This window comes from Mirounga leonina, unplaced genomic scaffold, assembly GCF_011800145.1.
Source record: "Mirounga leonina isolate KUSES-001 unplaced genomic scaffold, KU_Mleo_1.0 Mir_168, whole genome shotgun sequence".
In the NCBI taxonomy this organism is placed as follows: Eukaryota; Metazoa; Chordata; class Mammalia; order Carnivora; family Phocidae; genus Mirounga; species Mirounga leonina.
The window spans coordinates 26253043-26280529 of NW_023270426.1; the positions used below are offsets into that span (position 1 = coordinate 26253043).

At 44.6% G+C, this 27487-nt stretch overlaps 1 protein-coding gene across 5 annotated transcripts in view; it reads left to right on the plus strand.

The window, feature by feature from the left end:
* Window positions 1-27487, plus strand: part of ARHGAP26 (Rho GTPase activating protein 26) — a 431503-nt gene that overhangs the window by 98452 nt on the left and 305564 nt on the right. For all 5 annotated transcript variants that reach the window (XM_035014358.1, XM_035014359.1, XM_035014361.1 and 2 more), the window contains exons 2-6: window positions 4784-4879; window positions 6384-6445; window positions 10946-11017; window positions 17339-17440; window positions 25537-25647. In XM_035014358.1, the coding sequence (XP_034870249.1) occupies window positions 4784-4879; window positions 6384-6445; window positions 10946-11017; window positions 17339-17440; window positions 25537-25647 (443 nt within the window). The remainder of the gene's footprint in view (window positions 1-4783; window positions 4880-6383; window positions 6446-10945; window positions 11018-17338; window positions 17441-25536; window positions 25648-27487) is intronic.

The following is a 27487-nucleotide window of genomic DNA, read 5'->3' on the forward strand; positions in this document are numbered from 1 at the left end:
TGATCTGTGCCCAGCACTATATTTGAGGCTGACTTTGTCATTTCTCCTTGGTTTATTAGCACCCTTTCTCTGGTACAGTCCATCGCCACCTAGTGGCCACAGGTAAGACTGCATCGCAGAAACTAGATGAATGCTATGGGGGTATTTTGTGTAGGATCTGAAACTGTATCTTTCTGCTCCTGAAGTGCAGGGTTTAAGGCTGTAGAACAAACAAAGGAACATCACTTGCTTTTCTTACAGTTAAGCAGTGGCACTAAGTTTAAAATGCCACACGCAGATTGGGAAATGCCTGTCCCCAAGCATTAGGAGTTGCTGATGGTGATGGGGAAGAGTGAATAGAACTGAGATACTTAGGAGGCAAAACAGACACACTTGGGAAGGACACTGTGCTACCAGGGGCAACTTTGGTGTGTGACTTTGACTTATGTGGCAAGACAAATGGTGGCGCTCTTTGCCAAACTGGGGATGCAGGAAGAGGTCCTTGGTTGGCCCTTTTTTGAGAGGGTAGGAGAGGAGAGAGAGTTTGGTTTAGAGAGTGGTAAGTGTACCTGAGAATGGGAGTTGTGGCAAAGCTGCAGTCTTGGGGACTCATGTCCACCTCTCAGCCCTCACTGTGGGCCAACAGGCCATTCTTGTCGAAAATACTTTCCTTAGCAGTTGGGCTTCAATAACTGTAATCAGTTTCTAAATCCAGGGAGATGTGACCAAGGAGTAGAAAATTTTATGGATAGTTATATACAGTTCTGGCAACTTTAGAGGTCAAAGAAAGGTAATAGATGCACTGAAATAAATGTAATGGTAAGGTTACCTCAAGTCCTTCATCATGGTGTGTTTGTGTGTGCACATGGATGTTAAATTTTCCCCAAGGAGAAAATGGGAATGGTTTGACTTGTGGTACCGAGGTAAAGCTTGTGTAACTGAAGGTAGATCCTAACTTAAAAAAAAAAAGTATCAACCTTCTTTTACTGAAAAAAGAATTGGTACTTAGGTTAAATTCTCTTAACACTCTGTGCAGATGAGTATCCGGGGAAGCAAGAGCATGGCATCTGCAGGAAGAGAAGGGCACTTCCCTTTGTTCCCCTAGTCGCAGACACCTTTGAGAGCGGTCCCTCAAGACCCAGACTTCTAGCTGCTTCTGTGTCCCTTAGCTGCCTGGTCTCCTCACCCAGAAGAGACTTAATTCTGTAAGGCAAATACTTTTCCTCCCCAGAAGCTGCCAGTTACGACTCCTGTCTGTCCTGGCCGGCATTCTGCCTTTCTAGCAACAGATGTTTCTGCACAGTAAATATCATTGACCTTTGGCGCCTTGGTGTATCTTGCACTGAACATGAAACAGTGGGGTTATATGAGCAGGGTGTCATGAAGCTTGGCATGCACTCAGTGCTGGTACCAGCCTCTCTGCTTTCTCCACTCCTCTTACTGGTGTGTGCATGTTAGATTCCTGTTGCATCACAGTGAAAGCTCCAGAAAGAGATCCCCCTGTAGCTGCATGGCAGAGTTGACCGCCTCCATAAGATTCTACCAGTCGTTTTGGGTTGAAGTAGACAAGAATCTGTGTTTTAGGTGATCTTTTTAAAGGGTGTCTTCTCCATTGTCCCAAGTAACAGAGAGGGTTTTATCTTAACAGGGTGAGGCATCATGGTGTATCCACATGCTACAAGGATCTTGGGTCCCAAGAGCTGATAGCGTCCTAGATCCCCACGTTTGAGCTGTGTGCTCTTATGTCACTCCTCTAACTCAGCTGAGTTCTCAACACAGGTAGTCCTGCTTACCATCATTGCAGGATTCACACGTTAGGGAAGAATAGCCCAGCCTTGCCTAGAACTGAAGCTTACAGTGTACGGAGTGCTTGTGTAGTGTATCTCCCTGGGTCTCCTGACAATCTAATGGGTTAGGTGGGGCTGACAACTTATGTCAGGCGAGGTGACCAAGAAGTTAGGCCTAACCTAGGTTACTTACACTTCTAGGAAATGGTGGAGCTGAAATTTGAACACAGGAGCCAGGTGAGGTTGGGGTGAGGGCAAGGGGCTGGGAAGGGGCTGATCAGCCTACAACCAGGACCCCATGCAAGGCAGGTATAAAGGGGGAGGTTCTTCAAAGCAAGCTTGAGGGATACCTGGGTGGCTCAGTCAGTTAAGTGTCTGCCTTTGGCTTAGGTCGTGATCCCGGGGTCCTGGGATTGAGTCCCACATTGGGCTCCTTGCTCAGCGGGGAGCCTGCTTCTCCCTCTCCCTGCCTCTCCCCCTGCTTGTGCTGTCTCTCTGATAAATAAATAAATAAAATCTTAAAAAAAAAAAAATAAAACAAAGCAAGCTTGAGCTGCTGATCCAAAGACTGGGGAGTGGATGCTGAACAAGCAAAATACCCAGTGTCCCCCTACACCTTTACCAATATTTCTCTCTCAGGCATGAGCCATTCAAGCCCATGGTGAATTTCTTTTCAGATTCCAATAATTGGGATTTTTAGTCTGTCTAGCTATGCTCACTGGCCTACAACCCAGCATAGACTCCAGTACTCACTACCTAATTCTTTTGTCAAGGGGAGAGGCTTCCTTATCAGCTTTGTGGGGCCCACATGGCTTCTCAGGTTTGTGTTGTGGTGGGGTGTCCCTTTCGACAACGAAATAAGGTTACTTTCTGGTCATAAGCTAATAGGCCCTGCTCCAGGTTAAATGGGTCCTCCTATGAAAAGGCCCCACAAAGGCCCCGTTGTGCATTATTAGCCACTCCTGGATCCTCACTGAGAGCTGCTCCTGGCAGCACAGCTTCTCGGGTGCGTGTTGGGAGGTTTCCCAAGCCTGCCTTATGTTTCACCTTTCTTCCACTGTGTGGAGATGCTTGTCCAGCTCGAGTCTTTCTTGCCAAGGGGGGAGGCATAGAGGATTGTTAGGTGGATAGAGAAGCAACTCTAGTCTTACTCTTGGCTCAAGCCTTTCTTTGTGAGTTCTGATCAGAAGACATTCTGACTACAATGAGACTGAGCACAGCCGTGCCCTCATTCTATACCTGATACTCTTTGGCCTTCTTGGGAACTTTGTCTTCCACTCTGAAAGGTGATTCTTCCTTTATCTTATCCTGCCTGTGGCCTGCTGTCTTTCCTCCCCACAGTGTTCTGACCTTGAGATGAATCAGTTTCTTTATTGACTTGCCAGGGAGTGATTTGTATTCTTAGGGAGATCCTCAGCGTGGGTCGGCCAGTTTTAGGAGACGGCTGATTCCTTTGCCAGCATCTTTGGACTTTTTGCCAAGGACCATTGCATTAAAGTGACTGAACCAGGGAGAGACCAGAGACTATTGGCTGGTGGCTCCTGGGTTCTTCTTCTCCACTTCAAGTGTCTTCCTCTTTTGGTGTAGAGCAGAGGGCCTTGCATAAGCCATGCTATCTTGGGATTCATGTCATCTGAGCCTGTAGGAGGGTGGTCTCTGAGCAGGAGCCCCTGCTGTCTGTGTGGTAACCCTGAGCCCCAGACCTGAGAGCAGAAGGACTGCTTAGCTGGGCTCTTCCACGGCAGCTGCTGCTTGGAATAAGCTCTGGGATCGGCGAACTGCACGCCAGTGGTTGAACTTGTACACACCCCTCCACACATACATTATTCAGCATGCACTGAGCAGGATGTACTGCCAGGTACACAGAGAGGAAACAAATAAAACCAAAAGGTGGAAAAAAAAACATGACCCCTCACTTTAAGGAACAGATCTGGGAACTAAAAAAGAGAAGAGCAGAAGACCATGGATGCTTTTGTTCCATTAGATTATGTTGATCTGTGAAGCCAGAATCCTCCCAACCTCCTCCCCCTATCTCATTAAAGCCAGTGCAGGTTGCCAGTTATGCCTCCTATTTCCCTCCTCTGGGAATTTGGACATAATACCATTTCCCCTTCAATAAGGGAAACATCTATGAGGGTAATTTGAATGATTAGCCTAATCTGCAGGAAGGCTGCACATGGAATTAAGTTAAGCACATTTGTACTGAGCAGCTGTGTCTGTCAGGCCACTTAAAGGTACCTGGGTAGTTTTATACCCTTAACAGAAGCTGAGGGTTCAGGAGGGATCATTCGCTTTTAATACTGCCTTAGATGAAAGCTTATTTTTTAAATTTGACAAGGGTTTCCAAAAGCTTTCTTTATAGATAACATACGTGGGGTGTGTTTTTACCCCAACTCAGAACATTGCCAGGGCTTTGTTCTTGTGGCAGCGGGAACGCGATGACCCAGGGAAATGGTTCAGACAGAAATTTGTCAAGCTGGCTGGTCACTCTCCTCATGAGGGAAACTGAGAGGGTTGTGAGAACTCGGCCTCACGTGTGCTTGAGTTAGAATAAAGAATCCGGGAGCTCCTGTGTCGTGGGAATGGGGCACTTCCATACCTTTTCTTCCCGCTCCCTACCTAATGCCGGACCACATGGGAGGTACCGGGCAGGGCTGATTACGTGGGCGGTCCGTGGCAGGGCTGACCCACAGGGTTATGGATACTGAGATCTGCTCTGACCCACGCTTTCTCCTGGATTCCCACCTGTGACAAACGTACATGACAGGACTCACTGTGTGGCTTAAGGAATTAGAACTGGGACCGAAATGGTTAAAGCAAAGAAACAGAAATAGTAATTTTTCAAGTGAGTCAGAATTTCAGGTTAGAAACAGCTGTTCAGTATTTTGAATTTATGTTGTGTTTGAAATAGCCTCAGGAACAAATCTAGCTTCTACATTAGTAGGACTAAAACGTTCAGCAAATATGAAAATCAATTTACGTCAGTAATTCATATTTTTTACTCTTTTTCTTGCTAGATTTGTCTTTGGCGAAGAGGAAATTTGCCGATTCCTTAAATGAATTTAAATTTCAGTGCATAGGAGATGCAGAAACAGATGATGAAATGTGTATAGGTAAGTCTTAACCGTGTGTCTGATGAGTCACTGTTTATCATAACTGTCAGTGTCCTTGCTGAGCCTTTTTCCTGTGATAGGAAGTATCTAAGTGTCATAAATTAAGTCCACACCAACAGTGGATGGGGCAGAGTGAAGTGAGGGGCTATTCTGGGCTTTTCCTCAGAGTTCTGAGACTGCCTCTGTCACCCTTGGGCCTGTAGGAGGCAGCTTGAAGGTTTGCAGTGGAGTTCTTCTCTCCAGCCTCCTGTAAGGTTTTGCTTCTGGCTGTTTTTGTGACTTTTCTTTGCCCAGGTACTACAGAACTGAGAGCAAGAACAGAAGACAGGTAGATGAGGGAAGAATTACAGGTTGCAAATGATAGTTTGTGGGCTGAAATCAGAATACAACCACCATGTTTTCTTTGGCACTCATTTTTTAAAATTGAGTTAACATATAAATTGAATTTGTGTAAAGTTCTGGTTTTCCATCTCTTTGAAAATCAGAGGATCTGATCAGCTGGCCCCACATTCAGGCCTGGCAGTTGTCAGCTGGAGCTACGTTGCTGCGGCTGCCTTCAGATGGACAGAAGAGCTTGGTGTCCAGCTCCCCTCTGCCTTTCCTTAACCAGAGGCTGAGGGTGGGGTTACTGTTGATTGCTGTGCTGCTTTTCTTTTCACTATTACCTTCTGTCTCTTGTAGGCAATGCTGAGCACAGAGGATTTGCAGTGTCAAGACACCTGTGTCTGGCAGGGTCTAGTCATTGCCCTTGACTCTTCATACATTGGGCATCTTGGTTAGCTCCAGGGGTGAGCAAGGATTGAAAAAGTTGTCAAATGCTTATTGAATCCCTGTTGTTACACAGAGTGCCAGGATCTGGGGGTGAGGGAAGGCAGCTGGGAGATAGCTGAGAGCAATGAAAATGCATCACTGTAGTTAACTCCTGGAGCTCCCCAACATTACATGTATGTCCTGAATATCCTCAGGGCTACTGGACTTACTGCCTTTTGCCTTTGGGAATAATTCTAGTGGGGACTCTCCGTGTCTGACCACCATGCTGCAGGCTGCATTATATTAATAAGTGGCTTGATGTGGCTTCTGTTGCGAGCTATATTGGTGTAGTTGTGATACCAGAGGAAAGGTTGATTTCTGACGCAGTCCCACAGCCACGGTTGAGGAGGTCAAATCCTGGGCAGGAAATCCTTCAACTCCCAAGCAGAACTCTGCCCTTTTCAGCCTATGGTCTGGAAGCTGGCCAGCACCTCATCAGTCCTGGGTAGTCTCAGGAACAGGCAAGTCATTGAAGGAAATCCTTTCCCAGCTAGAGTGCCAGGTGAAATTAACCTGCATTCGGGGGTCATCCTGGATGGTTAATGATTAAAAGATAAGGGGAGTCTTGGGAAGCAATTGACTTTAGGATTCTGCATGTGTCAAGGGATTTCAGTCCATAACATAATAGCTGTACCTGGAAAGGCTCCCAAAGGCCCATTTCTCTGTCCCTTTCATGGTACTTTCTCTTTTCCAGCAAGGTCTTTGCAGGAGTTTGCCACTGTCCTCAGGAATCTTGAAGATGAGCGGATACGGATGGTGAGTACGGCTGGGCTGCTCTTGCTCCCATACAGTGTGGTCATGTCAAGAGATTTGTTGTCAGAAGAACTGGGTTCGAGTCCAGCCTCTACCACTTGAGTGTTTTGAACTCTTTTTTTTTTTTTTTTTTAAAGATTTTATTTATTTATTTGAGAGAGAGAGAATGAGAGAGAGAGAACACATAAGAGGGGATAGGGTGAGAGGACAAAGCAGACTCCCTGCCGAGCAGGGAGCCCGACGCAGGACTCGATCCAGGGACTCCAGGATCATGACCTGAGCCGAAAGCAGTCGCTTAACCAACTGAGCCACCCAGGCGCCCGAGTGTTTTGAACTCTTGAGCAAGCCTCATCTTCTCATCTTTGCAAGGGTTGGAAACATTTCGCAAATGTTAAGGGATTACTGTCGATAACGTTAGAGCCACGTTGTTTGCCTCCCAAAGATTCACTGTAAGGTGCACCCGTAAGGTATGACTTATGGGTGGATCTTTTGAATTACTTAACTTTGGGGGCCTCCGATTCCCTACAGGCAGAGTGGGAATGAAGGTGTCATACTCTGCTCCCTGCTTTCCTCATTTTAGTAAACTTACCCAAGAGCTTTTGAAGGGCACTCCTTCACTCTTTATTCGGAAACGCCTAACCCAGTGCCTGCCCTCTAGTATGCACCCAGTAAGTGGGCATGTAGTAAATGATGATAATTATAAGAGGTTCTTCAAAGGGAGGCACTGTGCAAAATCAAGAATCAAATGCTGATCCTCAGGTTCTTAAAAAATACCTTCTGTATTCTAATGCTGACGTGGCGGAGCATCAACAGATGAGGGATTCCGCATTCACAAGTTCTTTTGCATCCTCTTCTTATCCCTGAGATACCAAGAATGAAGCCTGATTTGAAATCCCCCTGCTGGCTGCATGCTGATTTGTCCCCAGGAAGGCTTGTCCCTAAGCTAATGGTGCTACAGGGGCCTAGGAAGAGTCTATCAATGATTTTTCCTCTCTTCCCATGCTAAAACTGATCATTTGAGACTAAGTCTACTGTCTTAATCTGCTTAGACTGCCATACCAAAATACCGTGGGCTGGATGGCTTACACAACAAATATTGATTTCTTACAGTTGTGGAGACTGGGTAGTCCAAGATCAAGGAACCAACTGATTTGGTTCCTGGTGAGGACCCTTTTCCTGGCTTGCACATGGCCACCTTCTTGCTGTGTCCTTAAATGGGAGAGAAAGGGGGCAGAATGGCTCTTCAGTCTTGGCTTAGAAGGGCATTAATCCCATTGTGAGGATTCTACCCTGATGACCTAATTATCTTCCCAAGGCTTCATCTCCAGATAGTGTCATGCTGGGGGTATTAAATGATAAAATGAGACATATCTTTAAAACTTTATTTGAACAAAAATTGGTTCAGATTGGATAGTACCAAACTGGAAATCTTTAGGAAAGCTCTACTAACAGAACTATAGGGCAAAGACTTTTACAGAGAACATTTGGAAGTAGCAAGGAAATTACTTGATTGGCTGTATCTCAGGCTGTTGCCTTATTTGGGAAAGCCTAGTTGTTTCCATTTCTTAACCTTGAGGGATTTACAGCCTTGGGTTTTGGTCGGCTTATGTAGGCTGCTAGAGCATTAGAGCCACCTACGTCTAATGGCCTCTTTGTTTAATTAATAGAGGTTAGGGCTTCCCCATATAAATTTTGAGGAGATGCTGCTTAGTCCATAGCCTCGACCAAGATATTACGTATGCACACATTTTAAATTTTAACCCATATGGTGACTCAGCGAGGTGGTACCTATATCATCCCAGTGTCTAGATAAAGATATTGAGGTTTAGAATGGTTAATTAACATGCCCAAGATCACATAGTTAAAAAGTATCACAGTCTGGATTCAAACCCAAATTTGTATTAAACCAAAGAATGGGGGAATTTCTTTGAAATTCTCAACAGAGCAGAAGCTCTCACCTGCCCTGCACAGAGAGACAGAAATAGTGTCTATTTTCCTTGATTGCTCATTTTTGGGTGCTTGAAGCAGAATCAGGAGGCTGGTGGCTGCAGCAGGGTTGGTGGTGGGTGGAAGCAGGGGGAAGCTTGTGTGTTTGTGCACGTGCTACTACCCAAGAAAGGGAAGTGATTTTTTTGAGTCTGATTCTTGGCCGAGTCAGTATTTGTGGGTGGGGGGTGTGGTAAGCAAATCATGCTGAATACCCTACAGATTGCTATGGCCCGTGGTAAGAGAACAATGACTGGATTATACTCTTCAGCTTGCCTCTGCAATTTTATTATTAATGTCAGTGAACTGAGTTTCTGCTGTGTGCGTCTAAGTATCTAGCCATTGCAGGCCTCTTCCCTGCCTCCTCATCCTCATCAATTCAGCTCAGCTTTGCAAAACCACACCTTTTTGGGAGGCCTTCTCTGACTCCCTGGGATATTTGGCCAAGCTTTGTATTTCTTAGTATCCCGTTCATGTCTCTGATTCTCCATTTACCGCATTGTGTCTGATAATCATTTCATGTGTCTGACCCATCAGTATAGTGCTTGGAATTGAGTGGAAATTACACAGTCCTAGAATCTTAGACCCAGAACAACCTTATTTCTCACCGTAGTCTTTCATTGGCCACATGGGAAAACTGAGGTCTTGTGAAGGCAAATAGCAAGCAGTAGAAGGACTGGGACAGGGTCTTGGGCATCCTCGTTCCCAGGTGAGTAGTTACTGCTTTTGTGTATTTAGCATCTCCTTAAGGCTAGATTCTCAATCATGGATGCCCATTGGAACAACTTGGGAAGTTTAAAATATACTGATGCCTGGGATGAAGTACAGAGATTCTGATTTTATTGGTTTGAAGTGTAGCCTGGACATTAGAATTTTGAGAAGCTTCCCAGGTGAGCTTGACATGCAGCTTAGGCTGAGAATCAGTGGCTTAGGGGCTCAGCACACCACTGTGAGCTTCGGAGACTTATCCTTGATTTGTGGAAGACTTAAACAAGTGAGCCCATTAAGCAACATCAAATAATAATAAAAATCAAACAAGTTAAACATTGCAACCCTCATGTTAAAATGCTCTCTTCCTAGATAAGTGCTCTCAAAATTAAGAAAAAAGCAAATGGCAATGAATTTGGAGACGTGCCACCTTTTATTCCTTCCATTGCTCAGTTAGTTCTTGGCTGTGTCCATCTTTGGCTTCTGGCATTTACTCTGTTGGTTTCATTGTGATGTATATGCATGTGATTTAGAAAAATAATGCTTTGTTGTATCAAGATTCCTGAAATAATTAGTTGAGCGACAAGTGAGCAGTGTGAATGACTTAAAAGGAAAGATTGTAAAATATTTTACTCCCTTAGAATAGACCATAGAATCTTAGAGCTGGAACAATCCAGCCTACTCATTTGGCAGATGAGGAAATTAGAGCCCAGAGAGGTTAAATACTTTGCCTATGGTCACACAGTTGGCAGCTAGTCAAGAAATCATTCATTAATTCATTTAGTCATTGAAAAATATTTGAGTGCTTCTTTGTTTCAGCACTCCTCTGTGTTTGGGGGAAAATGGTAGGCAAGTGAACATTTATAAGATAGTGCTATGTGTGTGTGTGTTTATAGTGGTGAATTAGAAAACTTTAGCTGGCTTACATCTTCTGAAGAAAACACTTTGATGGGGTTGCGAGAAGTTTCTTTGGAGTATGCTGGTCATCATGGAAGGCTTTCTTAAAGAGGTGACCTTTAAGCCAAGACCTCAATTAGAATAAGAAATGAGTCATCCATGAGAACATTTGGGGAGGGAATGTCCAGATGCAAAAGCCTGGTAATGGGACAAGTTTTGTGCATTTGAGGTGCATGGGGGTGATGATATGGTTGGCATATAGGACCTGATGGAGTGAGTGGTGGGGATGAAGTTGAGAGTCAGCCAGTGGTCTGGAGGCACAGATGTCCTGATTCTAGTCCAGTTCTGGTAGGAATACATGAAGTCAGGCTTGGCAGGTTTTCATGCCACCTCATGTCCAAAGGTGTTTCTTGTTCTTAACCTAGACTCAGTGTTGATCTACCTAAAATATTTCTACTTAAATATAGTTTGGGTGAGTGGGCATTCACAAGATGTACCTGAAGCTGAAATTTAGATCCTATCCTGTCACCAGTTCCCCTCTGCCTTTACATGGTCGCTTACGTTTTTAGAAGTACTTGTTTTTATTATTTTTATTATTTTTAAGATTTTATTCATTAGAGCAAGCTATCAAGAGCAAAGCAGGGGGGAGGGTCAGAGGGAGAGGGAGAAGCAAATTTCCTGCTGAGCAGGGAGCCCGGTGCAGGGCTCTATCCCAGGTCCTGGGGATCACACCCTGAGCTTAAATCAAGAGTCAGACGCTTAACTGACCGAGCCACCAGGGCCCTGCTTACTCAAATTTTAAAGTGAGACACAGGGAGGCATTTTGTGCCAGAACTGCTAGAATTCTTAACTGATACTTGCTTTTATTTGTATGAGTCTAGCCCACTCCCCTGCCTTGGTTTTCCTCACCAGATTGAGAATGCCAGCGAGGTGCTCATCACTCCCTTGGAGAAGTTTCGAAAGGAGCAGATTGGGGCTGCCAAGGTGAGAATTACTCAAACCTTGTTCTTGGATTCTAGGGCATCCTTGTGTTTGGATTTCATGTAGTGGCTCATCTGTTACTCACAGGTGTCTGAAGTAAGATTGAGTGGTCAACCTCAGAGCAGTCATTCTAGTATTTTGTTACCTAATCGTTTTGTGCTAGTTCATAAATCATGCAAAGGTAGAAACCATGCCTCCTTGTGTTAATAGATACATCTGTGCTTGGACAAGGTAGAATTGTACTTACTGCAGAGGTCCAGGGCTCAGAGCATAGACCAGGAGGTTGCAAACTGGGCCCTGAGGGCCTAGCAACCCTGTTCTGAGCTCATTTTTGCTGAGTGAAAATGCACCCTTTGTTGCCAGATTTTGAAATTTTTCAAGAGGAACTGAGAAGTCAGAGTTTTCTTTGAAATTTCCTGGTTTAAAAAGATGTTAGCAAATAATTTAAAAATACACATTCTACATGGTGCAGGTCAAAAAGCAGGACTGCTTCAACTTCTAGGTCCCGGTTTGTTACCACTGACCGGGAGGGACTGCAGCTGAAATGTGGCTGACTCACTGGTGAAATTTCCCTGAAAAGGGTGCAAAGGGGATCTTATTCATTTTTGAAAGACTGACTCTCCAGGGTTCCCCTGCCTTGTGAGAAGTCACTAGGAAACCCTCCCTGGTTGGCTGTTAGTAGGCTGTTAGAGGCCACCTGCAGAGAAGGTGTTTGCACTGGGATCAGTGAAAGCAGAGGGATTTTTGAGATTTTTCTTCCTATTTTCCTGGAACTGTGAGTCCTTCAGCTGCAGTCCTTTGTGCCACCTGCAGGGAGCTTTGGGCAGCATCGCTCTGACATGTTTAGATTTTACTTAGCTTTCAAATGGTCTTGAGAGGTAGGTACCTGTAGGTGGGAAAAAGGTAACTGCAATGTAATGCAGTGGGATCTGTCTCCCAACCCCATGTCCCCACCTAAGCACATGGGCTTCTGAAAATGAATATGGTTAGGGTCTGAAAAAGATGATGTGCTGTTCAGTGAGGGTTCTTCAGAGGGATGGTTGACTGTAGTTTGAAGGACGGACCATAGCAAAGATTTTTTTTCCAGTTCTAAAGCACTTTCTGCCAATTTTACACTTTATATTTATGAAGAAATTAGACCCCATGGGTTTTTGTTTTTTTTTTAAAGATTTTATTTATTTATTTGAGAGAGAGAGAATGAGAGAGAGCACATGAGAGGGGAGAGGGTCAGAGGGAGAAGCAGACTCCCCGCCGAGCAGGGAGCCCGATGCGGGACTCGATCCCAGGACTCCAGGATCATGACCTGAGCCGAAGGCAGTCGCTTAACCAACTGAGCCACCCAGGCGCCCCGACCCCATGGGTTTTGTATCAGAGATTAAGGAATGTAAAATTAAAAGGGAGTCTTGTTCCACTAAGAGTTTGTCCAACACTTCGAATTTGCCATGAGTGTCCCTCCTCAAGTTCTCCTATTTGTAGGCCCAGGGAGCAGACCTTCACTTTAGTGGCCTCGGGACCTGTGCTTCCTCCTCGTGGTAACATACGGCAGTGGCTCTGGACATTCTGAGGAGCTTGGAGGCAGCAGCAGAGCAGACAGACCTCCTTATCGAGCGAGTCCCCTTTCTGAGAGTCTTTTCTGCTTCTGGCCTCAGCTGCTTCACACTCTGGCCTCTTCCCTCAGCCCTGGTTTCGGGCATTCTCAGAGTTGCCACGGGGGAAGAACAGAAGTCTGAGTGGGCTCGTTTGGGGTAATACCAGTGATCGTAATGACAGGAGCAGGTACTCTTCTAGGGGTGGGGTGGGGTGGGGCTATAGAAGGCGAGAAGTAGGAGTATGAAAGAATTTGATTAAAATCATCACTCATCAAAACATGTTGCCTCTCGTACATACTCTGATCTCTCATTCCTCTTGAACAGTGTGATGATGTTCGGGATGATTTTTCCTCGTTCTTCCTGTGTCATTTCCTTTTTTCACTGTACTTGTTCCCCCCCTTCCCCCTACACACACACATTTATATCCTAGTATTGTCTACATTTAAGAGAAAGCAAAGAAACAAACTCTTCACCAGGCAGTCTAGGCAGCAGACTAAAGAATACCTAAGAGCGAGCCAGGGCTCTTGAGCAGCCAAGTGGAAGTTTCTGAACTCGGCCTGTGTGGTGCTAAAATTACCCTTCCTCCCACTGTGGTGTGGCTTTGGTTGCTCTAACAACCTGTTGCTACTTGCAAGAAGCAGAAGTTAGTGTTGGGGGTGGAGGCTGCCAGGGAGGAGGACTCCTGGGCATTCTGATGCTAGTGTACCTGCCCTGTGGTAGGGCGCGACCCTGGAGCTTGGCGTAACTGTGGCCCTAGGTTCAGAATTCTGAGTTTAGGGGAACTCGTTTTTCCTCCAGCCGAGGTGCATTTGGAGAGCCAGGCTCTACAGTGAAAGTAAAGGAGCAGTTAGTGGTCAAGACGGGGCCCCAACCTCACTTGTGCCACTGGCATGCCAAGTTGGGGAGTAGCCAAACCTCTCCGTACCTGTTTCCCGATCTGTAGGCTGGGGCCAGCGATAATATTGATCTCGTAGAGTTCTTATGAGAAAGACATGAGTAAATGCATATAAAGTGCTTAGAACAGTATTTGTCATATAGTCTTTTTATGTTAGCTGTTAGACTCCATACATACAGTTCATTCATTTTATTTATTATTATTTTTTTTAATGTTTTTTTTTTTTTAAAGATTTTATTTATTTATTTGACAGAGAGAGACATAGCGAGAGCAGGAACACAAGCCGGGGGAGCGGGAGCGGGAGAAGCAGGCTTCCCGCAGAGCAGGGAGCCCGATGTGGGACTCGATCCCAGGACCCTGGGATCATGACCCGAGCCGAAGGCAGATGCTTAACGACTGAGCCACCCAGGCGCCCCAGTTCATTCATTTTAAAAAAATCTGTGAGTGCCTGCTCTGCGTCTGGCACCATGCTACACACTGGTTTATGGTGGCGAGCAAGTGAAGATGTACTGTGCTCGTGGTGTGGCTCGGGAGAACGACGTGAAACAAAAAGATGTAAATAAACATCATTTCAAATTGTGGTGAGTGCTCTGAAGGCTTCCCTTCATGGGACACTGGGCATGGGAAGGAAGTGGTGTTCTCAGTCAGGAGGAGGTGTGTTCAGATGATGGGCCTCTTGACCACTATCACTGCAATGGCTGCCGTCATCACGACTGCCATCTCACCATCATTACTGAATTTTATTGTGCATTTTCTGTGTGCTGGGCCCTCTGCTAAGCACGGTCTATGGTTTAGCTCATTTTATCCTAATAGGCCTATGAGGAGGTGGTTGTTTTTATTCTTTGTTAGATACTCTCTGAGCTGAAAGAGGAAGGAACCTAAGCAGTCACCTCATGGAGTCCTCCTCAGTTTAATAGATGAGGGAACCCAGTTCTGGAGTGGGGCAGTGATTTGTTTAGAATCAGTCCATGGAGAATTGGGAATCATTTCCAGAATCCTAATTCTGTCCTTTGTCCGTTTAGGCGCCCACAGTGGATTCCCTGGAAGGCGAGCACCATGTCGTACCTGAGTAGAGAATTTAAACCATTAACACCACCCTCCCGACTTAAGAACATTATCTAAATCTTAGTAGAGTTATCCCCTGAGGTCTTGTTTCTCAGGACAGAAACTGCTTCCCTTTCTCTTTAGCTCTGGCTATCCTCTTGAACATGGAATGTGGCAGCTCGAGTTGCCAGAAAGTCACAGAATGCCTTTGACTCATGTTTGCAGGCCTTTTCTCACCTCTGGCCAGCTGGGCTATTCCAGCACAGGGTTCTCCTTGGGGCTTGCTGACAGGCTGCTGGAGTGGATCTGTGAGCATCAAGTGGAGTTGGGGCCCTAGCTCAAAGTTGCTGTTTTTATAAAGGAAAGAGTTGCTTGAGTCAAGTGTCTAGCCTGTACCCTTCCTCAAATTTGAAGGAGTAATGTCTCCTCAGGCTTTTTCCTCACTTGCTTCTGCATGTTGAGCTGTCCTTGTATATAAGTAGTCTTTCAAGCAAAATTCAGGTTCGTAGAAATGGATACGTGTCAGCTAAAAAGGGTATGTAATGATTCCGTCCACTTTGAGAGGCTTAGAATTTTGCTGTTGACCAGATAAATGGAGTTCTGACGTGGCTGGAGATTGTCAGAGCTTCAGGTGAGAGCTGCTTGGTGATTCCTGTCCCCTGCGCCACTTAGGCTTCCCAGTGTTAAGCCCAGAGCATTTGTACTTACTGCTCTTGTGCTCTAGAAGGGTCCACCCTATCCCTCACATGATTAGCAGGTCTTACTTAGCTCATACTCCCTCCCCAGTGAGGCCTCTCTTGAGTACCCTCTCTGTGGAATCTCTGACTGCACCTTATTTCCTTCATAGCACTTGTGGCTGTCTATAATTATTTGTTTCCTGGTTACTTGTGTTTGTCCTACTAGAACATCACCACCATGAGGCTCGGCACCACTTCTGCCTTGTCCAGTGGCCAAAGGAGCCTGATACAGAGTGGTTACTTGTTACATCTGTGTGAAACGAATGGAGATGTCTCTGAGCTTCCTTATCTGGCTGCAAAAATTTTTTCTCCTCTTGGAGGCCTTGGAAGTGCAGAAAAATAGTTCCTGTGGGTTCCACCTGAGTCAGGAGTAAGACTGATGGGCTCACTTAGTGAAATTGATCGTGTTCATTAGGCCCCTGTCCACTGTCTTCCAGCCCCCTTGCTTGCCATCCCCACTAGAAAGTGGATGGAAAAGAGAGACCTCCTGTGAACATATGTCTCAGGTGCGATTGAGAGTTGGGCTTTGGAGGCAGCCTCCCTAGCCTCAAATTCCAGCTCTGTCACTCTCTGTGACTTTTTACAAGTTAACCTCCCTAGGTCCAAGTTTTCTTATCTGTAAAATGGGAGATAAAAGTAGAATCTCAATGACTCAGTGACTTGGTGGGAAAGCAGGGATTATTAAGTGTATTATAATATTTATGTTATTTTTCATTTTGAAAAAAGCTGTTAATGTGGGATAATAAAAATTTCCCAAACATGGGAAGAAAATCACCCCTTATCCCATTTCCTTAACTCGATTATTCTCATTTATTTTTCCATTTAATCTTTGTCTATAGGTAGCTACACTCTATGTAGGATGCACCAAGTTTGTATCATATTAAAACTTCACATTACATTATGAGCAACTTGCCATATGACTACCTAGCCTTCCTAGTTAAATTAGATGTCCCACCCTTTAATTACCTCAAACCCTATCTTTGGCACTGATGTTGCTTTGGCTTTTTTGTTTGTTAGTAAAAATGATGCTTCTGTGAATACATTTGTCTTCTTTGTTTTCTTTTGAATCTTTATTCATTTTAAAAATTTTTTTATTTTTGTTATTATTTTTAAAGATTTTATTTATTTATTTGACAGAGACACAGCGAGAGAGGGAACACAAGCCGGGGGGTGGGAGAGGGAGAAGCAGGCTTCCCGCTGAGCAGGGAGCCCAATGCAGGGCTCGATCCCATGACCCTGGGATCATGACCTGAGCCGAAGGCAGACGCTTAACGACTGAGCCACCCATGCGCCTGACTCTTTATTCATTTTAAAGACCCACATGTATTACTGTTGTGCCTAGGAATATTAGGTCTGTATATTAAGTACTTTTTGACCACTGTTTAAGTTGGATCTGCCCTTATTCTAGACTTGTCCCACTTAAGCTTTAAGTAGATCTTAGTGCTTTGGGATTAGCTTCATAGGTAACTTCGCTCCATTCTTTGCCCTTGAACATCCTTGGAGTTAGAAACTAGAAATTTCTGTTTCACAACTGAGGTTCTCAGCACGTGGAGTCCAGGCTTTGCCACTAGTAAATACTGGTATTTACCTTGTTTCTCTCATTGTACTGGTTCCTTTACGACAGACACTCAAAACCAATGGCCTGTTGTTGGGGACAGGGGTGGCTTGATTTTTTTTTTTTTTATTCTTATGTTAATCCCCATACATTACATCATTAGTTTTAGATGTAGTGTTCCATGATTCATTGTTTGTGCATAACACCCAGTGTTCCATGCAGAATGTGCCCTCCTCAATACCCACCACCAGGCTAACCCATCCTCCCACCCCCCTCCCCTCTAGAACCCTCAGTTTGTTTTTCAGAGTCCATCGTCTCTCATGGTTCGTCGAAGGGGTGGCTTGATTTAACGCACATTATTTGAAGAGTAGGAAGAGCTGGGTTGCCGCTGTTCTGGGTCTGAGGGAATGGTGAAGCTATGAAATTGAGCAGGCAGAGGTCTTGACAAGATTGCTTTTATTCCTGTAACATTTTACTCTTTTTCTCCTCTCCTCTTTTTGCCAGGAAGCCAAGAAGAAGTATGACAAGGAGACAGAAAAGTATTGTGGCATCTTAGAAAAACACCTAAATTTGTCTTCCAAGAAGAAAGAATCTCAGCTTCAGGAGGTAAGATTATTTCACTAGTATCCCAAATAAGGTGTTTAAGTTCTATGTGGTGCTGGGGATGCGTGCTTGTTCCTCTTTGCTAGAAAATTCTAGGGTTTGAAGAGACCTCACAAACCAGGAGCTTGCCCCTGATCCCTCATCAGATGCCTGATGCCTGTATTGCCCTTTGTATCTTCCTGCTCACAGTACCCGTTTTCTGGCTGTCCAACCTACCAATAGGTGGGTGCTGATCAAGACCATGCTCCTCGTTGCTGGGCAGCCCTAGTTACTAAAATGTGCTTCTTCCTTTCAAACTGAAGTCTGGTTTCCTGTTTCTGTAACCCTTTACTTTGATTCTGCACTTATTGCCTTACTTCTTAACTTCCTGCCTTATATCTGTGATTTGAAACGTTAGCATCTGAAACACTTTGATCATCCTTCTTTATTGTTGTTGTTGTTATTATTATTTAAAGATTTTATTTATTTATTTGAGAGAGAGAGAAAGAGCGAGCAGGAGTGGGGGGAAGGGGCCGAGGGAGAGGGAGAAGGAGGCTCCTCTCCCTCCCCTACCGCCAGCAGGATCCTGACCTGGGACTAGATCCCAGGACTCTGGGATCATGACCTGAGCCTAAGGCAGACAATTAACTGACTGAGCCATCCAGGCGCCCCTGCTGTTATTTTTTAAAAAATTATTTCATCCCCCCCCAAATTATTTCAACCAGTACTCGATGTTAGTCTGTCTGTCTTGCTTTCTTTTCTTTTTTAAGGAGGATTTGTCATTCATATGTTTTATGCTTTGGTAACCTTGTTTCAAAAAACGTAAATTATCTGACCTACTCTGATTCTTTCTGGATTGACATGAAGAGTAGTTCACTTGGAAAAATATAGCTTTGCAGCCATGGATCTCTGATCATTTTCATTTAGTTCATGGAGATTTGCATGGTGAGGGTCTTGTTTCTGGGAGACAGAGCTGTTTCCTAGTGGAACGCCAAAGTTGACTACATGAATGTTATTTTACTCTTAACAGTTTGCTTGACCTTTCTCAGGTATGTGCTAAAGAGAGGCTGTGATTTCCAAGCTAGCCCGCATTCTTTTTTTTTTTTTAAGTTTTTATTTTAATTCCAGTATAGTTAATATACAGTGTAATATTGGTTTCAGGTATACAATCTAGTGATTCAGCAGTTCCATACATCACCCGGTGCTCATCAGGACAAGTTTCACTCCTTAATCCCCATCACCTGTTTCACCCATCCCCTCCCCCCACATCCCCTCTGGTAACAGTGTGTTCTCTTTAATAAAGAGTCTGTTTCTTGGTTTCTCTCTCTCTCTCTCTCTCTTTTCTCCTTGTTCTGTTTCTTAAGTACCACATGAATGGAATCATATATTTGTTTTTTTCCGGCTAACTTATTTCACTTAGCATTATATTCTCTACCTCCATCTATGTTGCAGCAAATGGCAAGATTTTTTTTTTTTACTGTCTGAGTAATACTCCATTGTCTTATATACTGCATCTTCTTTATCCCTTCATTAGTCAATGGACAGTCGTCAAGGTAGCCCTCATTCTTGAATTTACTTTGTTTTTGAGAAAATACCATTTAGTACTTATATCAGGTGAAAGTTACTCTGAAGATCCTATGGTTGAAGGTTAACAATGAAGATACCTTAGGAGATGGTGGAGTTGAGTCCCTTAACAACCAGGATTTGTTACCCATCCTCACTTAGGAACCCTCTGCTTTGATATGGGCATTTAAAGCAGTTGTGTAAGTGATGAAGAGGACCCAATATCAACTCCAGCAACAGGTGTTTGTGTTGGGCTTTGCAGGCCAGTTCTTGGCCAACCAACAGCAAATGAGCACTTGGTGTGAACTGTGGACGGTAGAAAACACTAACCTATCTCTGAAGATCTTGTGCCTGACTGGGGAAAAAGCAGCAAACACATGTCAAGGTGACTCTTGAAGATAGCATAGCTACTCAGGTAAATCTTGTCAAATACGCTTGAGAAGGCTAAAGAAAACCTATTTCAGTGGATTGTATACAAAGTAATAAATTCACTGAATGGTATCCCAGCTGTGCATGGGGTATGAGCAGTGCAAGATTGCCCAAGAATATGTGATCATCCATGCAAAGTGCATAAATTCATTCAGGATCTGTGCTGATGCCCTCACTTTTTAGTTACCCTTCTTTGAAGGTCATTTGGCATTTAGGGTTTGGAAACTACATTTAAGGAAAGTCTTTTTGACTGCAACTCAAAATGACCAGAGCTGGCCAGCTCTCTAGTTTCTAAGCAGTTAACAGGAGTCAGGGTCTTTAAGAGTTGAGCGACTGTGTGATTGTTTTAGCATCTACTGGTGTTGAGAGGCCCATAGTACAGTTAGTCTGTAGGCATGTTCCCCAGAGTGAGGATGCTTCTCCGATCTGTTCTCTCTATTCCTGGATACTGCTGACATGGTCTGGGATGAGTCTAACATACTCTTTTAAGGCCACGCCAATATCCTCTCCTCCTGAGATAGCCCAGTGTCAGGAGCAGAGCACTGGGTGGCAAAGAGATATCTTAACGTCAGGGCCTGCTGTGCCATATTTTCACTGTGTGACCTGGGGCAAGTACTCATCTCTCCGAGCTTTTAGTCCCATTTTTTGTAAAATACAAAGTACCTATTCTGTCTACTTCATGTATGAGAAGGCAAATTATAGCTGCTAAACAAATAAAAAGTATTAACCCCAAGACTGGCTTGTTTTTCCCCATTCCCTGTTCCCAAAGTGGATGGTACTCTCTTCCTCATTGATTTAGTATGTTCAGGTTACTACAATAGAGTACCATAGACTAGGTAGCTTATAGAGACAGAAATTTAACTCTCACAGTTCTGGAGGTTAGGAAGGCCAATATTAAGGCTCTGGCAGATTTAGTGTCTGGTGAGAGCTTGCCTCCTGGTTCATAGATGGCTGTTTTCTTGCTGTGGCCTCACGTGGTGGAAGGGCTAAGGGAGCTCTCCGGGGTCTCTTCTATAAGGCCACTCATCCCATTCATGAGGACTCCACCCTCATGACTTGATCACCTCCCGAAGGCCCCACCTCCAAGTGCTGTCACACTGGGGGTTAGGTTTCAGCTTATGAATGTTGTCAGGGACACAAATATTCAGTCCACAGCACTGACTTGGCCAGTTATATGTATTAGTGGACATTTCTTCATTACGTTCTTTTGTTATAGTTCGTTGTGTGCTTGTCTTTGACCCAGTCATACTTTCTAAGTACTTTGTAGGGCAAGGAGCGGGCTGCAGGTCTTTCAGAAAGGTCTGGGTCTGTTCTCAAGCATTACTTTTTAATTGTATCTGAGCTGAATTAAATCGATAAAAATCTATAACAACGAAAATGATATAATACTTTTACTAACAAAACAATAATAGCAGCAAATATTTACGGAATGCTTATTTTTGTACTGGGTACTCTGTTAGGCACTTTACTTGGAATCTTCTCAAATCCTTACCACCTCCTTGTGAGGTATGGATGTATTCCCTCTGTTTTACATATGAGGAGACTAAGGCTCGAAGATGTTAAGTAGCCTACCCATAGCTCGTCAGTGAGGGTTGCACGTTGGCTCTGGACTCTGGAGCTCTTTTCTCTTACCTCACTGTGCTCTTCTTGTCTCTCTCTCGGGAGGGTAGGATGTTGCTGGGCTGCCTGTAAGTCGTTGTTATTCAATGCACGTATCATGAAAATAGAATTGGCTGGAAGGAGGGACCTTGATAATCTTCTGATTGAACCTACTGGAAATATATTAGAAGGAACTGGGTTCCTTGCAGAGGTCGATTTGTTCAACGTCTTCTAGCTATTTAGTGATGATTTTCTTCACATTTATTAAAAAGTCAACTTAGGAACATGACTAAACACCTAGTGCACTTTTAATGAAATCTGTCTTCTTTGATCATCCAGAATTCTTCCCTGATTGCAGGGCTTGAAACTGAATACTTTTGACATCTAGCCCATCCCCACATCCTAGTGGGTAAAATCATAGTGCAGTCCTGTGGAATGACACTGCCATCTAGTGGATGATTCTTTTTTAAATCACTATTTTTCAAGGGCTAAGAAGCTTCAAGGACAATATTCACTTAACAAATATTCACTGCATGCTTCCCTGAGTCTATTCAGGTGTTGAGTGAATTGTGGAGAGCAAAATGAATGATTGGCTTTCCTGGAACTTACAGTCTAGGAACAATGTCTCTTTTCCAAGAAGCATAGAATGGTTGATCCGTCTCAGACAAGCTGGTAGGTTCACTGCTTTTCCGGTAACAAGCAGAGAAACGATTTTGAGTGGCCTGCCAGGTGGGCTGGACTCTTGGCCTATGAGTCCATTGCAGGATGGGGGTCTAAGGATGTGATGAATTCTGTGGCCCTGATGAGCAGGGGCATTAGCAGGAGAAACATACTATTCCACTTGGATTTCTTCTTCCCTTTCCTTTGGAAATGCATTGAATTAGGCATTTCTTCTGAGAACTGGATCACTATCGGCCACATAGAGATCAATTCATTTCATTCCTTAAGCTTCTCTTGAATACTTACTATGGGCCAGGCACTGTTCTGGAAGCTGAGATAGTAAAGTGGAAAAAGGAGACAAAGTCTTTGCTCTCATTGACATTATGTTGCCATAGGCAAAACACAAGAAGAGAAAAGTGTAGAAAAGAATTTTACATAGTGCTAAGGAAATAAATTGGAAGGTAGGTTACTCTGGGGAGTCTTTATCTTATGTACCCATAACATGGTCACTGAAGTCTTCTCTAAAGAGGCTAACATTTGAATGGACATCGGAAGGATGAGAAGGACCACCAAGAGAAAAGCTAGGACAGTGTTCTTGAAATTGTGGGTATGTTGGGTTGCCTGGCTAGCTCAGTTGGTAGAGCGCGTGACTCTTGATCTCAAGGTTGTGAGTTCGAGGCCCACACTGGGTATAGAGATTACTTGAAGTGTTTTTAAAAATTGTGAGTGTGTCATAAAAATCTGAATTACTGGGTCATGAAATATAGTAGAGGAGGCTAGAACAGAAGAATCCTATAAAGGCATGTTTTTTTGGGGGGTCATAATGTAAAAGACATTTCTTACTGTGTCTTAAACCTCTTCTCCTTGATATTTTTTTTAAACTTTATCAGCAGAAGGAACATCCAAGTGCAAAGATTGCTTGGCAGGAAAGCATTTGGAGTGTTACAGGACAGGGAGTCCATCTGGGAGGCTGGAGCACTGTGAGAATTCTTTGCGGGGAGGTTGGGAGGAGGGACAGGTGGGCAGGTCACACGGGGTCTTGTAGACCATGGTGGAAGCCAGAGAAAGGTGTTGAGGGGGTTGTGAGAAGCTCTGGTTCAAATTTTAAGAAAGCTCTTCTGGTTGCTGGGTGCAGACTGGATTGGGGCGGGGGAGAGAAAGCAAGCAGGGAGACCAGTTAGGAGAGGAGTGTAATCACCCAGAGACGCATGGCTGACTTAGGGGAGGAGCTGGGATTGAAGCCCATCTGCTCTGAAGTGCCTGGTGATGGTGACAACAAATGGGCACACAGCACTTTTTGGTATTCAAATTGCTCATATCCTTTAGCTCATTTTCTCTTGAAAATAGCTCGAGGCCGAGCAAGGGCCGATACCATCTCCAACCTCCAGGTGTGGGAAAGAGACCCAGAGATGATAAGTGACTTGAGCAGGTCTCTCCAGCTAGAGAATGCTAGAACTGCAAGTCCACGCCTGGTGTTTGCTCTTAGCTCTCTGACTGATGCTGGGCTCTGCTCTTTGTCTCAGAGGAGTTTCCTCCATTGCTGCCTAACTGCAGGAGCCACTTCGCAAATTTTCAGAATGACCCTTTCTTCAGTTGCAGTGTCAGTTGGCAAGCCCGAGCAGGGAGGATGTTTGAGGTGTGTGGGTGGTCAGGGGAAGTAGATGCATTCCTGGCGTAAGTGTGTTGGATTTGCACTACGAGGAAATTAAAGGCTGCAGGAACATATGGGGCTTAGCTGGCAGGAGCCCAGGTGGAAGGGATATCAGCCCAGTGGTCTGAATAGCCACACCTGGGGAGGGGGTGCAGCACTTTCCGAAACTGTGTCTTCAGATAAAGATCTCTCAGTCCTCAGATGCCAACTTGTTCTGCTTGGAGGCTTAGAAAATGTCCTCAGGCCCTTCGTTTTGCTTTTGTTCAGCACTTACTCAGCACACTAACTTCTGTGTATTAGTATGTTGACCTGGGAGGAAGTTGCTCACAGGAGAGTTGAATGGGCTATTTGTGCTCTCCCAGAGTTTGCAATTTTCTGTTTATTTACATGATTATTTAGTATCTCTTTTCTTCACTCTGCTGTGAGCTCCATGAAGGAAGTTTCTTTTTGTTCATGATGGTTGAATAAATGAATGATTTGCCAAGTCCTTTAGATAGAAAGACAGTAGTGCCGGGGCGCCTGGGTGGCTCAGTTGGTTGGGCGACTGCCTTCGGCTCAGGTCATGATCCTGGAGTCCCGGGATCGAGTCCCGCGTCGGGCTCCCTGCTCAGCGGGGAGTCTGCTTCTCCCTCTGACCCTCCCCCCTCTCATGTGTTCTCTGTCTCTCTCATTCTCTCTCTCTCAAATAAATAAATAAAATCTTAAAAAAAAAAAAAAAAGAAAGACAGTAGTGCCATATTTGGTGTAATGGCCGGTAAGGTCTGTCCCGAGTTTCTTCTGCAGGGGTCTTGACAAGGGAATACCGGAAGACATGTTTCTTTGGGGGCTTTGTTTGTCTTTGTGAAGTATGTTGTAGAATGGTTTCTGATCCTTTCATTTCCAAAGAAAGCAGAGTTGTGTTTCCTACTAGGAGGATATTCATTTCTGTTAAGAAATACTAGGGTGGCTCAGTTGCCTTTGACACAGGTCATGATCCTGGGGTCCTGGGATGGAGCGCCCCTCGTTGGAGCCCTGCTGAGCAGGGAACCTGCTTCTCCCTTTCACCTCCCCCACCCCCTCTTGTGCTCTCTCTCTATCAAATAAATAAAATTGTTAAAAAAAATACTAATATTTTTTGTCATTGAAATGTGCATTCAGTGTAATTATCTGTTTTGAAAGATTGAGGTGACACAGTGACACTGTAGAAAGGCTACGAGCTTTATCGTGATAGTTGAGGTACTCCACAGCATAGCATCTTGCTATTACACACAGACACTCTCTCTCACACACACTCATTTTCTCCTCTGACAGCTACGTCCTACATCACTGGTTTAATTGTACTCACGTACGGGCCTTTTCAGGCATCCCCTCCCCCACATCTGCAAAGAGGGAGGACTGAGGCTAGGATGGAATAATGTAATTACTCTGCTGGGGTAAACTGACAGTTTGTTCTTTGACAACAAAGAAGGTATGGGAAACTCATGTGGAAATGGCCTTTTCTGAGGTTCCCTGCCTTCTAACAGCTTGTTTGGTTCATTCCTGATGATAGCCTTGCAGGTGTTTTTTTTTTTTTTCTCCTTCAAGATTTGTCTTCCATGGAACCCAAGTCTGCCCCAGGGGGTGGGAAGGCAGTACAGACTACTAGTTTAAAGATGATTGAGGTTCAGGGCATCTGGGTGGCAGTTAAGAATCCTACTCTTGGTTTTTGCCCATGCCCCTATCTCAGGGTTGTGCGAATGAGTCCCCAGTCAGGTGCTGCATGGAGTCTGCTTACAGTTTCTCTCTCACTCTCCCCCCACCACGTGCTCCCTCTCTTTCTCTTTCTAAAATACATAAGTACTTCTTTTAAAAAAAAGGCGATCAAATGTCTTGAGGCAGATCCACAGTACAGAAATCCTAACTCTGCCGTGTACCAGCTGCTTCCGGTTCCCTAACATTAGCGGGTTTCATTTTCCTCCTGTAAATTAGAGATAATAAGAATATCTTCTTTTTAGGAATGGAATGAGGATTAAAGAACTATAGTTAATGAGGAGCGAGTAACGTAATGTATGTATACCTGAGGGGATGGTGCCTGACACAAAGTTAAGTGCCCGGCTGACCACTGTCATTATTCTTATGTCTATTTCATGTAGTTTGCATTGTTTTTAAAAACCATCTCTGGAGATTTTCCTGGCCTGCTTGCTGAATGCTCTCCTTGGTTAGTGACTGATTTTTCTCTTAAATTCTGTCTTGTTTGTAGGCAGACATCCAAGTAGACTTGGTCCGGCAGCATTTCTATGAAGTATCGCTGGAGTATGTCTTCAAGGTGCAGGAAGTCCAAGAGAGAAAGATGTTTGAGTTCGTGGAGCCTGTAAGTAGATGCTCAGGGTTCCCCCCTGTACCCACACTTGGATCCCCAGCTCTCATTGCACTGCCTAGATTACAAAATGCTCTAGGTCGCTGATGAAGAGGTTGACCGGCCCTGGTGCGGTGCTCTGTCAGTCTGGCTGACCCTGGATTGTCCCCAGTGGCCATTCCTGTGCAACCTGAGCAGTAGTGGTGGCGCATTCAGGGGGAGTTGCTTCCTCAGGCCCCCCTCTGTTCTGCCGGGGCAGGAGTTTCATCTTGCCCAGTAGTAGTGATTACACCTTAACTTTTCACCCTCCCACCCCCTTCCTTTCTCCCTCAAATAATCCAAATGTAGTAGTTGCCCAAGGGGAATGTACATACTACCTTTGTCTTTTTGTCTGCTCAATTCAAAACCCCTCTGCACTCCTTCCATGCCTTAAAAGGTGCTATATAAAGCGATTTCTCACTGTAGTTTGTTGTAACTGGGCAGCCAGGAGATTGTGCTTAGTGAACCATAATGGGATTTGGACTTGGTCACTGTGTCCCAGTGGGTACAAAAGGTTGTTGTGCAGAAACAAATCTGGCTTTAGTTGAGGGCACCTTAGCCTGTTGGTGGCTCCGTGCAGTGGTGGTGCTTCCCTACCCGGCTGTGGCACTCTGAATGCACATGACCAGGATGTCCAGGAAACCCCAAAGGAGCATGTGGGCCTCGATTTAAAGCTCTTGCAGACCTTGGATTCTTTGTTAGAAATGCTGGCTGTGATTGTGACCCCCGCCTGGGGTCTCTATAGAAACAAGATTCTTACCTACCTAGATTTAAGCAAGTGATTTTTTTAAGCAAACGAGAATAAAACTGTATGAAACTGAAAGAAAATAACCACTCTTTTCAGTAAAGAGTGTTCTGTGCTCCATTTCTAATTTATGAACTTCTGGGGTGCTTTTTAGGCATGTAGACTTGCTAATAGTTTTAACAGAATCCACTGGGCTTTGGAATCTGATGCTTAGATTTTTTACTATACCGTAACTGTGATCTTGGGATTCCACTCTGTGCCACCCCATCTGGCAAATTCCTTAAGGTCTTTAATTACCTCATTCTTCTTATCTGAAAATTGGGAGCTTTAGAGCCAACTTCCTGTCTAGCAGTGGTCTCTGTCACAGTCTCAGGTCAAAATCCCCATGTTTTTACGGAGTCTGTGTGGTGGAAGAAGCCATCTGTCAGAGAAAGTGAGCTTATTGATTTCCCTGCTTAGGGCACAGAGTTGGTAAAGCCAGCCATACAATGAACGGTGTATTGAAGACTGTTTCCTCTGGTGTGGGCAGGCATTCAAAAGCTGTCACAGATTGAGCCTTGGGCATGTTTCATTGATTTTACCAGAATTTGTAGAGGAAAACATCAGTGTGATTGTAATAATCTTTATGTGCAAATTGATATTATTCTACAATTGCCTGCTTTTCAGGACTTGGATTTTAATTGGCCCATCTTAATTCTTTGAAGTGATTTTTTTGTTGCTGTCTACTTTGACCTCCCAGTAGGTGTTCCTAGTGAGTCAGGTACTGTATCTGTGTGCTTTTGCTGGGTAACAACCACAAAACTCATACAGCAGTAGACATTTATTTCTCCTAAATCTGGGGGTTTCTTCTCCTTCTTTTTCTTTCTCTTTCTCTTTCTTCTTCTTCTTCCTCTTCCTCTTCCTCTTCTTCTCCTTCTTCTCCTCCTCCCCCTCCCCTCCTCCTCCTCCCCCTCCTCCTCCCCCTCCTCCTCCCCCTCCTCCTCCCCCTCCTCCCCCTTCTCCTCCTCTTCTTTTTCCTTCTTCTTCTTCTTCTTCTTCTTCTTCTTCTTCTTCTTCTTCTTCTTCTTCTTC